At 37.7% G+C, this 14935-nt stretch overlaps 1 protein-coding gene across 4 annotated transcripts in view; it reads right to left on the bottom strand.

Moving 5' to 3' along the window:
- LOC145478252 (uncharacterized) overlaps positions 1-14935 on the bottom strand; it is a 50985-nt gene that overhangs the window by 33117 nt on the left and 2933 nt on the right. Inside the window, exon 1 of one of the 4 annotated variants that reach the window (XM_081456230.1) lies at positions 13916-14865. The exons of 1 other annotated variant lie outside the window; for it this stretch is intronic. In XM_081456230.1, the coding sequence (XP_081312356.1) occupies positions 13916-14104 (189 nt within the window). In that variant the 5' untranslated portion in view covers positions 14105-14865. Of the gene's footprint in view, positions 1-469; positions 1546-2976; positions 3652-13915; positions 14866-14935 lie in introns of those variants that run through there. 2 more of the 4 variants (XM_081456213.1, XM_081456222.1) reach the window with 2 other exon arrangements.

Raw genomic sequence — 14935 nt, 5'->3', positions numbered from 1 at the left:
CTGGCAGAATGAAATAGCAACAATAACAATAAGCGTAGTCATGTTATTAAGCTCAGATGCATACACACAAACGAACTTACATCCAAAAACAATGGCCAAATGGTGGAACAGTGAGCAATCAAGATTTGAAAAACTAAACAAACTTGGCTCGTTGTCCGTTCTGATCACAAATACAGATTATGAACAAGTGTTAGAGGCTGAAACAATCCTATAGCTTTGATCACCACAAAAATAAAGCGAAGAAAATGAAAAACAGCGATTTTTGTAAATAAGAAGTGACAACTTCATGCACCCTAGGAAAGCTTCCAGACTAGCTGGTATGTATAAACTCTTTTAACAGGACCACTTCCAGATTTTCATCCGACGGTTTTTGAAACTCGCCGGAACATGACTCGTGCGAGATATCGTCAGTAAACAGAAAACTTGCATTGGCTATTTTTGTACGTAGAGTAACTGAACTGTACCTTACCAAAGCATGGACTTGGTAACCGTCGCTAAGAGTAGACTTAGCGCCTCTCGCTGTGTACACAGTCACTTCGTATTCGTAAATACATTTTGTCAAGTGAATCAGTTGCAGTACTTTCTCCTGGACAACTTTCCCTTGCAAACTGGCTACATGTAGAACAAGCATGCAAACAAGGAAATTTTTGCTGCACATTATGGCGGTCGAGTACACAAGTATGAAGATTCTTGCATTCGTTTAAAATATCGTCCAAAGTTGAGTCATTGTTGCACTTGCCTTGATTGGTATAGAATGCAACGATGTACGTTTTCCAGCGTTGGGCTTATTGTCTACCAGTATAGTTACTTCAGTTCTTAGACGTCCATGTGCAGGAACTCGACGATGTGCTCAAACAGATTCGTCGATAAAGTTATTTTTGGCCTCAATAGAACAAAGGAAACAAAGCCACACGGAAGATATAAAGCCATTTAAATATTTAGATTGGTTAAGTGTAGAGACTTTTTGTTAGTGCCGGTTCACCCGATATTTTCTCTACAAGCAATGAACGGTTCTGAATTGTTTTTTCTTTCACGACCGTTTCAGCGTTACATACAATTCAAATAAACAAAACGGCAGTTGCTTCTTTCTAGGAAAGTAAACAGGCCCTAAAAATAATAAAGAAATTTGCGTTCTATCAACTTACACCGCGCTACGAAAGCACTTGAACCCTGTTCATTCATAAATTCCTGGGATGAAATGCAAAATATCACTACATTGATTTTGCTTCCTTTTTTTACACTTTACATACCACAATCCTGATATAAATAAACCGAGCGTTTGGTATGAATAGCTAAGCCAGTGAACAGGGTTTTTTTGGCGGTGTTTTAACAAGACTTCAGTCATAAAAGGAAGTTAAGTTGAGGAGAACGTAAACATCTGAAAGAAACAAGAATTCCAAAAAAGCAAGATGAAAAGGGCTTTGTCAACAATTTGTTTCCTTCTTCTAATGGCTGCGACAAATTCGATTTTCTGGAGAAGACGAAGACGGAGGTCTCCACCTCCTTGCAGCGCTGTTAACTGTCAAGTGGGAAGCTGGACAAGTTGGAGTTCTTGTTCACATCAGTGTGGTACGAGCGGCGAACAGACACGAACGCGACAACAGGCACAGGCCGCGTCTTGTGGTGGCACTTGTCCTTACAACTTGCGTGAAACGCAAACGTGTAACAGAGATAATTGTCGAAACGGTGGCACGCCGCACAGTGGCGGATGTAGCTGTAGAGCAGGATTCGGTGGGACTTGCTGCGAACAAGGTGAGTCTAGGCTACGAAGTGTTTGCTTAAGGTGGCTCCCTATAGTTTTACGATCGCACGCGCGCTGAGGACGAAAGCTCAAGTAATCTGCGCGCACTCGAAGGAAAACGTCAGTGTTTTTCGATATTTTATTACGTCAACATGAGCACAACAAGCAAAACTGACAGTGAATTTTGTCGCGTTTCCTTCGGTGAAATTTCGTAAAACTTAGAGATTGGTAGTAAATATTTTACTTTAGTCGGAGCTCGTTTTTCAGGGAATCTATAAGACCAGTTTTTTCGCAGCGGTAAAAAACGTAAATTTGCAAAAATCAAAAAACCTGTCTTTACAAACCCTACTTTTTTCGTGTTTAAAATTCGTGTCCCGCAGGAAGCGATATGCTGTGAAAATTTTGGAAGATTTCAAGGAAGAAAATTCAAGAACATCGCAAGTAAAGTCATAAAAAAGTAAAAAAAACATATTCGTTTGGGCATTTCTAACTTAAGACTAAAGCCAATAATTTTAACAGAGATGATAGTAAAGCACTATTTAATCATTGCTTATTACATGTAATTAGTTTGAGAGGACTTGGTGTAAATACGAATGCAAAAACGGCATTCAAAACATAACACTTGTGCGCGCAACGCCATAAATGATTACGCTATGGAGCCACCTTAATAACCTCACGGAGAGCCAGATTGAGCTAAAACGATCTCACAAAGTATACTGAATCGAAAGAGATCTCTTGTTGTTTTTACAGTGCCTGATATTAAGTTTTTAGAAATATTTAATATTAATGACTTGTGAAAATACTAACCACTTCTACAACGAATATATGTTTAATATTTATTTAATATTATTCAGAATTCGTCAGAGCTAATTCCTTGCACGATTGCTCGTACCAGCCTCCGCGCTTCTTTTTCATTTCAATTTCGAATCTAGAAATAATTACAAGAAATAGGAATGTAAAACGCTGTCGCGCCGTTTGATTTGTGTCGAATCCATTTACATTTATGTCGATTTCAGACTGCACGATATCTATAAATCACTTCAATAGTGGATATGGTGTTTAAAGATTCCGCAGCCGATAATAGAAGGGTTAAAACACTAATCAAGAAATTCCTGTGTCGACAATGTCGCGTATCAAAAATAACAACGGAATACACTCAGCTAATTAAGAAAATACGAAGCTAAATTTAAATCATCGCCCGAAGAAAAACAAACCGTAAAAGAACTGTACCTTACCAAAGCATGGACTTGATAGCCGTCGCTGAGCGTAGACGTAGCACCTCTTGCTGTGTGCACAGTCACTTCGTATTCGTAAGTACATTTTGTCAACTGACTCAGTTGCAGTACTTTCTCCTGGACAACGTTTCCTCGCAAACTGGCTACGTGAAGAAGAAGCATGCAAACAAGGAAATGCTTACTGTACATTATAGCGGTCGAGATAAACACAAAGATTCTTGTGTTTGAATACATCGCCCAGATTTAACCCATCTTCGTGCTTGTAAGGGTAATTCTAAATTGCAACGGTGAGTTTCAAAGTTTCGCCAGTGGTTTACTTGAAACTACCTCCGTTCTTAGAACTCCAAGAAAACGAAATAAACGTTTAGCTAAGGAAGTTATTTTTGTTCACGCTGGGATAAAGAAAATGAAGCCAAACGAGATGTAAGACCAATGAGGAAGATTTATGTGCTGGTACTGCTTCACCACAAACACTGAAATGAGTTGGATCTTTTCAGTTTTCTTAACGACAGAGCGCAAACCATTATAATGGAAATAATATAAAGGGTAGCTGCGAATAAATTGTAAATCTTCAGGATCATCGCGATTTCATTCCATGTCAAACTGAAACTCTCGGTAGAAGGTGGTAAAGTTGACGTATAAGTAAACACCTGGCCGTAAGAAAGAACCCCAGAAAAATAACATGAAAATTAATGTTTTAACGATATTCGTCATCCTGCTTTCCTTATCTGAGACAAATTCATGGTGGGGTAGACGAGGAAGAAGGAGGTCGGGAAGTAGGTCGCGAAGGAGGTCTGGTCCTTCATGTAGAGCTGAATACTGCCGTGTCGGAAGCTGGACAAGTTGGAGTTCTTGTTCACATCAGTGCGGTACGAGCGGCGAGCAGACACGAACGCGGCAACTACTACAGGCCGCGTCTTGCGGTGGCTTTTGCTCCTACAACATGTATGAATCGCGAGCGTGTAACAGAGATAATTGTCAAAACGGTGGCACTCCGCACCGTGGCGGATGTAGCTGTAGAGCAGGATACGGTGGGACGTGTTGCGACCAAGGTGAGTCTAGTGTCAGATATAGATGCGTGCTTACCGCGGAGTTCCAAAATGAAAAATCAAATCTTGTTAAGTTGAAAGAAAAAATGTCTCATCAGTTTTAGCTGATTTAAGCAAATGTACTATGGAAACAAGATTCCAACACTTAGAAGTTTTTAGAATTTTCAGGAGACCTTAGAATTGCGCGGTTGCGTGGTTTAAGAAAGTAAAGTTGTCTTCTATTATATTTCATTTCAACTGCGTCATCTGTATTATTGCCGCTCTTACATGCCGCCTGAATTTGCCACATTACATGGTCTAGAAACAGAAACAGGAACAAGCTCAAGAACGATAATTATTAACATCTCGTCTAGAACGGAGCAAACAGAACAAAGGCGCAAGGAAATAGTTATATGTAAGTGAACAATGCAGATTCCTGCATCTAATCCTGTTTTTTTTTTTTAGTTTTTTCCACTTATTCTTAATAATAGCATTATTAATTAACTTGACAGGATTAAGAAAGCAATGCGACCATTATAACTGTAGTGAAACCGGCCATGACAATTCGAGCATTAACGAGATTGTGGAGATATCGTACCGTACCAACAAACATGGATTTTTTGTGCATCCATCGACAGACTGTGCAATATCTTACCTAGAATACCCCAATTGCTATTGTGTACTTTCTATTTTCAACAAATGATTTTGTCAAACGATTTAAAATGAAAGCCACCTCAGCAAGTAGTTGTTTGCCTTTCCATAAAATAACTCTCAAGAGAAGGCTGTCGATTTGAAGTGAATGACAGAACTACAGAAGAGGAGAAAGAAGAAAAGAAGAGAAGAAAATCATTGAAAAGGGTTATCTTCTGTTTAATAAACGTTGAACGACTTTCTGGTGTTGGAACCTAATGTAACAACTTGCATTACTTTAGTGATCCTTAGCTCTAAGTAATCAAATTCTAGATTTAATTTCCACACACCATCCTGTTTGATCAGTATTGAAGACTCTTGAACTGACAAAACAGGACTGTGCAACGCCAGCTTCTTCGCTTTCTACAAGACTTGCAAGATCCGCGCATGCATACATTGATGTAGGAAGTAATCAATACTGAATAACACGACAGGTAAATGTTAGTTCTGTTCTTTGCCAAAATAAGGCAATGCGTTTGTGCAGTGAACATGTAGAAAACGCGTTCAACACTCGTTCGAAATAAAACATCGAAAAAACGAGGCACTATAAAAAACTGAAATTGTCTAGAAAAACTTCATTTGTTCCAGCGTATCTCAGCGCAAATCATTGCAATTCGAATAATCAAAGAACAAGGCTACTAGACGCAGATAGAAAATATTTACTGTTCAGTTGTGTGGCTGAACGGAAGGAAACGAAGATTCTGTATAAAAAAAAATGAGATACCTCTGCCTTCAGAACCCTTAGATTGTCAAGTCATTTTCCGCTTGTTTACTGAATCAAATGCACTGAACGTAGACTCGCAACAAATTTTAGAAACACAAAAATTCGTAGAAGACGTGAAGAGCGCCACAGGTAGAACAACTGATCATTGCCTAGTTCTTTCTTGTTCACGAACCCGTTCACTACCGCGCATTCTTCTGTTGTTTACTGGCCGCTAACATAATTCATAGTTAGCTTACTGAGGAATTTTAATTAACTTTCATCCCGCTTGAAGCAAACAATCACAAAGAAGTAAATTGAAGTAAATAAGCGAACATCAACGAAATAAGTTCACAGATGTAACCCTGCTTTCTTTTGCCGTTGTTCATTCGAGTCCTTTCATTGCGGAAATACTAGCTGAAGATGCAGTCCTGGTAGAAAAGCAAGGTTGTTAAAATATATATATATAGATATATAGATAGATAGATAGATAGATAGATAGATAGATAGATAGATAGATAGATAGATAGATAGATAGATAGATAGATAGATAGATAGATAGATAGATATATAAACGTTTGATAAAGCAAGGACGGACAACTTCTGACGGTAAAAAAAGTTAAAAAGTTAAAAATTTAATAGAAAAACGTTTCGGTCTTAGACCTTCATCAGTTACAAGTGAAAAAGGAGGAAAACTAAGTTTAAATACGGTTACAGTGTGGGAGATTACGTAACGAAATGAAAAATACAATATTGTGCTATTAATACATCGTGATTAATACAATACAAGAAGAAAATGCAAAACGAGAAATACAATGCTGTACTATAAATTGCGTCATACAGGGTGATAATTAATAGACCAAACGAAAAGAATACAATACTGTGCATAAATTACATTATAGAGCGTGATAATTGCAGAACTAGGTTAAATTCAACCTAAAAACTAAAAAAAAAAAAAAAAAAAAAAAAAAAAAAAAAAAAAAAAAAGAAGAAACCTACGTTTACGCTGGACAAGGTTAATAACAAAATCCCAAATCGAGGCCTTTGGAGCATTAAAGGGTTGACAAACAACAAAATCCCTGGAGGGGCCCTTAAACAATAAGCTGTAATAAGATCCCAGGCAGGGCCTTTGAGCATACCTAACACCCAAAAAGCTGACAAAATCCAAGGAAGGGCCTTTGAACTGCCTTATGGCGCGAACGCAGATTTACACAAGAGAAAGTTAATTATAACAAATTCTGTTTTTGGAGTGAAATTCTTTTCTTTTATTTAAGCCATGGGGAGCCAAAGAGAACAGTTGAGCACTCCAATAAGCCTCTTTCGTAATTAAAAACCTATCGATCTCGTCTGAGTCATTAGGGGCCTGCACCTGATCAATGCATTGGAATTCAAAATCATCCAAGGAGTGTGGAATTTTATTGAAATGTACTGCTACCTCACAAGTGGTTTTGTTTGTGAGCATAGCAGACTTGTGGTTACGAAACCTAACCCGAAAATCGGTGGTAGTTGATCCTATGTACTGTAAACGTTTGGTCTATTAATTATTACCCTGTATGACGCAATTTATAATACAGCATTGTATTTCTCGTTTTGCATTTTCTTCTTGTATTGTATTAATCACGATGTATTAATAGCACAATATTGTATTTTTCATTTCGTTACGTAATCTCCCACACTGTAACCGTATTTAAACTTAGTTTTCCTCCTTTTTCTCTTGTAACTGATGAAGGTCTAAGACCGAAACGTTTTTCTATTAAATTTTTAACTTTTTTTACCGTCAGAAGTTGTCCGTCCTTGCTTTATCAAACGTTTTTAAATTCATTTTTGCGGTGAGGCTTGGACTGTGAATCTTCATTGATCCTCCTGACGCAGTGGCATTCTTTGTTGGCTTGAGGCATTTTATAACCGTTTTATATATATATATATATTCGGTTAATGCGTGATATCAATAGTCATTATCCATCCGTTGTGAAATATGCCCTTTTAATAATGGTAATTGAACTGAGTGGAGTGCAATTTGGTCTGAAATCACAAGTATGATTTCAGACCAAAATTGCACGACACGAAGTTCAATTGCCACTTTATTAGATCCATTTTGAAATCGCACAATTTTATCGCCTTAAATTTTAGATTTTTGGTGTATTGTTCCAGTAGCCGGTTTGTTAAAAAAAGCGGAACCGGAAACGCCTTTACGTCTAATTTAGTATGCAAAACGATGTCATGTGACGAAAACTCATTCGAGCATGACAAAGAAACAAGCAGTTCTGATCTGAAGTCGAAAATAGTCTACTTCAGGTATAAAAGTGCAATTCTCGTCGCCTGAATCAATTATGGAAGGCCTACCTTTCTTCTGTGGTTGAGGCTGAGACTTTTCATTGTCTTTAGAGAAGGAATTTGAAGGTGCATATCCTGTGTAATTCTGCGATCGATTTTTTTTGAGTTGTGAAACTCCCTCGAGTGCACGATGCCCAGTGGATAGTACGTTTTTTTTCTTTTAAATACCGTTCAATGGCATGATTTTAAGGGGTCCAGCTCGTTATCATCTCCGTTTCTTTTTGTAACCTCGGCGTAGGACTCAATACTCAGGACCTTGTCAAGTTCTTGCAGCGCCATTTGTTTTAAGATATTTCCAAGATGGCGGGACTGGCACCGGCTTCGTAAGACGTTCGTTCATGCACTATTTTGTGCAGTGTGGCCTATTTTGACTATGTTTATTCACAGCAACAGAGTTGAGCTGTTTTGTTGCTTCGTTTGAAACTACCGGAAACCTGGGAACATCTACCTTCTTGAGATGACTCTGAATTTGTTGTTGTGTGGTTTTCGTTTGTTTATGTTTTACTGGACTCAGTATCATACGGATCTTGAGCGGATGTTGAAGAAAAATCGCCAAAATATTCGTCAAAATGGACACTGAAAGTTGGGAACTTCCATTAAAGTAGGTCTTCAGCCTAAAGGAGCTCATAATCGTCATTCAGAAACTGTAATTAATTAAATTCGTCAATTTGTTTGGAAAAAAAGCTACAATGACAAAGTTTTGGCAATAGTATTTGCAAAATTCTCCACACAGTGGCTTTTTGCCTTTCATTTTCCTGAAATTTTATTGATTACTTTAAACTAATCTTGAAATCTGATTGGTTGTTTTTGTTTTACTGGCCCATTCTCATTGGCTGAGAAAAAGATGCGATTTAGAGCAAAAAATAATGCGATTCGTGAATAAATCGCACCACTGAGAGCCAATCAGATTGCAAGGATAACCAGTGATTTCAAAATGGATTTAATAAAAGTCGAAATTAATTAGAAGTAAAAGCACGAAATATTCTCAAATATAGTCAACGTTTGATTAGAACTTAAGCATAACAATGTTCAGTTATTTTAGTGTTAAAAAAAAAAAGTCAGAAGTTAGCAATGTTGGATAAAGAAGTCTTTTTATCAAGTATGTAAGTAATGAATTCTCGGAAATCTAAAATAGGATAAAGTAATTAAAAAAAGTTGATTCAGCATACAAAGCGCATGTCAAAGTGGAATGATATTCTTTTTTTTTGTTGCCACAGCAACCAAGTCTAACAATTCAATTTTCGGTTGTAAGAGGCAGTACGGTTAAAGTGCTTAACATTGTTATGTCTAATAAAAGCAAATGAACATATTGGTTCAATTAAAACGGAAAAAGGTGCAGGTGTGAACCACTGAGGCACTATATTGTGCGTTTGAACAAGAATTGTCACGAACAAGTTGCACGATCACGATTTTCTTAAGTATCAGTTGATGTTTTTAGTCAATAGGTATGCGTTGTTAAGTCGATGGAGTCACTAAAAATAACTCAAGCAAGACTAAAAGCCAGAGCACTCTGATAATTTTCAGCAATTTTGGTCATGGTAATAATAGGATGGTTTGTTTTCCGGTACATTTGCCATTGTGTTAAACACACAATTTGGTTTCTATATGAAAACAAAAGTAACCACCCTTGTTGAGGGTTTAGAATCGTATTAGAAAGTTTCTCGGTACTGACGTTTAAAGGAGCTACGACACGGTTTACGCATCTTGAAAAGTTTACCCTAATTTTTTTAAGTCAGTCGTTTGTAATCAGGGTCAATCTTCTCCATCATTGACCATCCTTGTTCTTTTATGGTTTATAATTATCTCTGTGGTGTTTTTCTATCTTAGTAAACTATTATTTTCAGGTTTCCTTCAATTTAGAGGTAATTTTGCACGAGGAAATAATGAGTCAAAGTACCGTAACGAAGTTCCTTTAAAACAAAGCAACGGCTGTAAGTGCACTCTTGTGTATGCATATTTTCAAAGGTTTTATTGGCGGTTCCTTCAGTTTTCCATAACAAAACCGAGTTAAATATGGCCTTCGTTTCAGCAATAATTTCATTCAAGAATTCAAAACTCTTACGAATTTTACACAGAAGGAAGTACCAGCAATATTAAGTACGTTGTTGAAAACACGTTCGTTTCTATCTACTTAAGATACATACATACAAAAACAGACTTACATAAAAAATTGTTCAAACTGTAGGACAGTATAAAGAATTAGAAAGAAACTTGATCAATTCACAAATAGACATTATAAACAAGTGTTAAAGTTGACAAAAAACTTGAGCTTCGATCACGACAAACTTAAAAAAACGTTGCAAATTGTCGACCTTTATGAGCAGCGACTTTTGTAGATTAGAAATGACAACCAAGCCGAGCAGCCGAGGAATGTTTCCAAAGTTACCCGAGCAGTTCGTATGCATAAACATGTTTTTCCCGGAACTAATCTAGATCTTCAACCGACGTTTTTTGGAAATTTCGCCGGAATACATGGACGATTGTCTCAACAATAATAATGACTAGCTCGACGTCGCAAACACGAAACTTGCATTTATAGCTACTCGTTGTATGTAATGTAACTGAACTGTACCTTACCAAAGCATGGACTTGATAACCGTCGTTGAGAGTGGACTTAGTGCCTCTCGCTGTGTACACAGTCACTTCATAATCGTAAGCACATTTTGTCATCTGACTCAGTTGTAGCATATTCTCCTGGACAACTTTTCCTTGCAAACTGGCTACGTAAAGAGCTTGCACGCAAACCAGGAAATGTTTACCGTACATTATGGCGGTCGAGACAAACACAAAGATTCTTTTTTTTTTTTTTGATATATCATTCAAAGTTAAGGCATCTTCTTCTCTTGGTAGGTCTAGAATGCAAGGACCCCAAGGCAACTTCGGATTATGGTCTACCAGTATATATACTTCCGTTCTTAGAAATACATGCACAGGAATTCTACGATTTGTTCGAACAGGTTCGTCGATAAAGTTATTTTTGTCCTCAATAGCACAAAGGAAACAAAGAAACACAAAAGATAATTGTAATTAGTGCCGCTCCATCCGATATTTTCTCTATGAGCAATGAACTGTTTCTTCCACGAGTGTTTCAGCACAAAATGTTTATTCCAAATAAATAAAACGGCAGTTGCTTCTTTCTAGGAGAGTAGCACGACCTAAAATAAAGCAACTATCGGGCTTGCAAGACGCTACGAAAAACAACATCACTTGAAATACCAACAGGCACAGAAGTAAGACACGGGTACTGACGAAATGAAAAGGGTTTTTCTTGCAATCTCCTTGCTGTACCTTTTGACTGAAGCAAGCGCCTGGCGACGACGAAGACGGAGAAGGGCTCCACCTCCTTGCAGCGCTGTAAACTGTCAAGTGGGAAGCTGGACAAGTTGGAGTTCTTGTTCACATCAGTGCGGTACTAGCGGCGAACAGACACGAACGCGGCGACAGGTAAAGGCCGCGTCTTGCGGTGGCACTTGTCCTTACAACTTGCGTGAAACACAAGCGTGTAACAGAGATAATTGTCGAAACGGTGGCACGCCGCACAGTGGCGGATGTAGCTGTAGAGCAGGATACCGTGGGACTTGTTGCGAACAAGGTGAGTCTAGGCTAAGAAGTGTTAGGCTTAACCTCGTTCTTTTGAGCATGGTAAACAAGCGATTTTCTCGTCGTTAAATACAGTTTACTTCTTAAACAAACACGCATATGTATTAAACCGATATCTCAAAATAAAATGCGCAACTATTCTGAGGTACTGTAGCTATTGGCGGTCGTGGATATCAACGTGCATGTGGCAACTGAAGCCAACAGGTTCATTACCTAGGCTACATTACCTTTATCGAGAAAACGAAAGAAGGAAGCCGAGAACAGTAGCTGCTGTGAAAATATGTTTTACGTTCATTTCTTCTTCAGCAATATGTCTATTTAGACTGAAAAGGAAGGAATTTTGAAGGTAAATAGAAACCTACTATTAGAAAAACCCTGACAAAACTGCAATGATAATCAAAAGAAAAATACATTTTCCAATCAGCTATCTTTCCAGTCTGGTATAATTCAACCTCGAATTCACCGCTATCTCGAACTCAAACAATTTTCCCTAAGATACTACAATAATAACTACTAGAATAGGAAAAATAGGAAAGAAAACGTTTACTTTGTAATGCACTAGCCTGTCTCGAGCTTGATGTAGCTCAGTTAAACTTGTTTGGAATACATGTACATTTACTACGGTTGATAGGCTACACAATATATATATATATATATATATATATATATATATATATATATATATATATATATATATATATGAAGTGTAAAATTTGATTTTCGTAGAACAGTGCTCAATACATCAGAGTAGAGCGAAGTATACAATGTGGGAGGAAAAACACAAATAAACTACAAGTTCATCCCTACAAGCCTGTTTCGTGGTTGCCCACTCATCAGGGGATTCACTTTATTTCCTGGCGCATTCTCTCCTCACACTCGCCGTATAACAGCTCAAGCAAAAGATGTAACCTTTGCCTTAAAGAAAAATTCCTTATCATCTGCCAACCCGAGCTATCAACACTTAACAAACGTAATGAACTCGTATCATTTTGCCGCCACAGAAACAAAGCCCTCCTACGAAACAACTAACCCGTTAAATTTCGCGCTGCATATATTATGTAAATTATATTGTATATAAACGGTGGTAAAGATTATTCTTATTGAATCCCCTGATGAGTGGGCAACCACGAAACAGGCTTGTAGGGATGAACTTGTAGTTTATTTGTGTTTTTCCTCCCACATTGTATATATATATGTATATATCACTTGCTTTAAATAGTGGATATTGTGCTAATAGACTCAGCAGTCAATATTAGAAGAGTTTAACGCCCTTGAACAAATTCCTACGTCACGTAAAATAGCAATGGAATACATGCCAGCAATTAAGAAAATAGGAAGGTAAGTTTAAATCATCGTCCGAAGAAAAACAAACCGTAAAAGAAATATACGCAAATAAATAAGCGAAAAGTGACGAAAAAGTGCAAGTCTGCTTAGTTTTGTAGACTTTAGTTCATGCGACCTTTCATTGAAGAAATACTAACTTAAGATGCAGTCTCGGTAGAAAAGCAAGGAATTAACCTAAAACAGCATATGATCGAGCATATGAGTGGAAGGATACTCTTTTCTGTTGCAACAACAATCACGTCAAACAATTCCATTTACATATTGGCACAATTGATACAGAGTCCCTGTATTGTTCGTTTGAACAAGAATTGTCACCAACAAGCTATCAATTATGATGTTCTTGAGTATCAGTTGACGTTTTAGTCAATACACTGTAGGTATGCTTTGATAAGTCGATCGAATCTCAAAATAACTCAAGGAAAGCTAATAAAAGCCAGAGCACTCAGATCATTTCTGCATTTTTGGTCATCGAAAATAATAAGATGCTCTGTTTTGATGTATATCTGCAATTGTGTTACACCAAAAAATGGTAAAAGTTTCTCTACACAGAAAGACAAAAGTAACCAACCACCTATTTCTGCGAGAAGAATCATGCTGCAAAGTTTGATGGCACTGAAGCGTAAAAGAAAGCAATGGCAATATGTGCACTGTTACATATAGATTATGCAAAAACGTTTTATCAGCGGCCACGATAGTCTCACCAGAACAAAGGCGAGTTTAAAATGGCTTTTGTTTCAGCAGTAATTTAATTGAAAATTCAAAGCTCGTACGAATTTTACGCAGATTAGTCTATTAGTTGAGATACATACACACACCAAAACGAACTTGCAACCAAAACAAATTGACCAAATTGTAGTACACTACGTAATTCATAGATACACATTATAAACAAATGTTAAATGTTTAAATCCCTAAAGTTTCGAACAGAACAAAATGGACAAAAAAAAAAAGAACCTTAAAGATTATCGTCCTTAGTCAGCGCGTTGTCCGCGGCCTTGGAAGCCTCAAGGAATATCTCATAGCTTTATATTTACAAAATAAAATAAAAAGGAGCTGCATAATAAGAGTGGTTCATGAGTAGTAACACATTTTGCGCCCAGCACACCTTCATTCGACGTTTTTGCAAATTCACCGAAATAAATAGACGATTGCCTCGACATTGACAATTGCTTGCTCGAGACATCGCAAACAGAAAACTTGCATTAGCTATTTTTGTGCGTAGTGTAACTGAACTGTACCTTACCAAAGCATGGACTTGGTAACCGTCGCTGAGAGTAGACTTAGCGCCTCTCGCTGTGTACACAGTCACTTCGTATTCGTAAGTACATTTTGTCAACTGACTCAGTTGCAATACTTTCTCCTGGACAGCTTTTCCTTGCAAACTGGCTACGTGAAGAACAAGCATGCAAACAAGGAAATATTTACTGCACATTATGGCGATTGTTCTGCTTGTTTGAAATAACTTCCAAAGTTAAGCCATCTTTCTGCTTGTCTTGATAGGTCTAAAATGCAAGGACGTTTGCAACCTTCGGATTATGGTCTAGCAAAATAATTTAAAATTACTTCCGTTCTTAGAAATAGACGCTCAGGAATCCGACATTTTGTTCAAGCACGTTCGTCGATAAAGTTCTTTTTTTCACCTCGATAGAACAAAGGAAACAAAGAGAAACAAGAGATGTCAATTCAATCGAGCATTTAGACCATTACACTGATTAAGTATACAGATCTTTGTCCGCCTGATATTTTCTATGTAAGCTTGGACTGAGTGACTGATTTCCTTTCACGATTATTTCAGCGCAAACTATTAGAAGCAGGGAATTCTAAAATTCAACGACGAGTTCCAAAGTTTTGCCAATGGTCGACTAGCAGTAACTTCCGTTCTAGCTTACGGAAGAGGCTCTCAAGCGGAGCAATTGCTCAAACGGGTTTATGGTTCGGACACACGCCGAGGTTTCATTCACGTTGTCAGCAAGAGGGCAACTGGTTTTCAAAAGTGGGCAAAACTATTTGAACTTAACTTCTTTATAAGAAAACCTTTCTGCTAGATGGTCAACTGAACCAGGTGGGCAAAATCGTTCTCACAGCCGGTCAATTTCCGGTGCCCGGCCCTTAACCCTTTCACGCTTGATTTTGCTCCAAAAAAGCCGTATTTCTTACCTTCAAATGGTTTTTGGACATCCAATGTTACTAAACGGCACTCAACGGTATTGACTTGTCTTCTTTCACGATGGTTTCATTGCAAACTAAATTCTTGCCAGGGTAA

The sequence above is a fragment of the Orbicella franksi genome, chromosome 1 (assembly GCF_964199315.1).
Source record: "Orbicella franksi chromosome 1, jaOrbFran1.1, whole genome shotgun sequence".
Lineage (NCBI taxonomy): Eukaryota > Metazoa > Cnidaria > Anthozoa > Scleractinia > Merulinidae > Orbicella > Orbicella franksi.
This window is presented reverse-complemented; position numbering and strand designations above follow the sequence as displayed.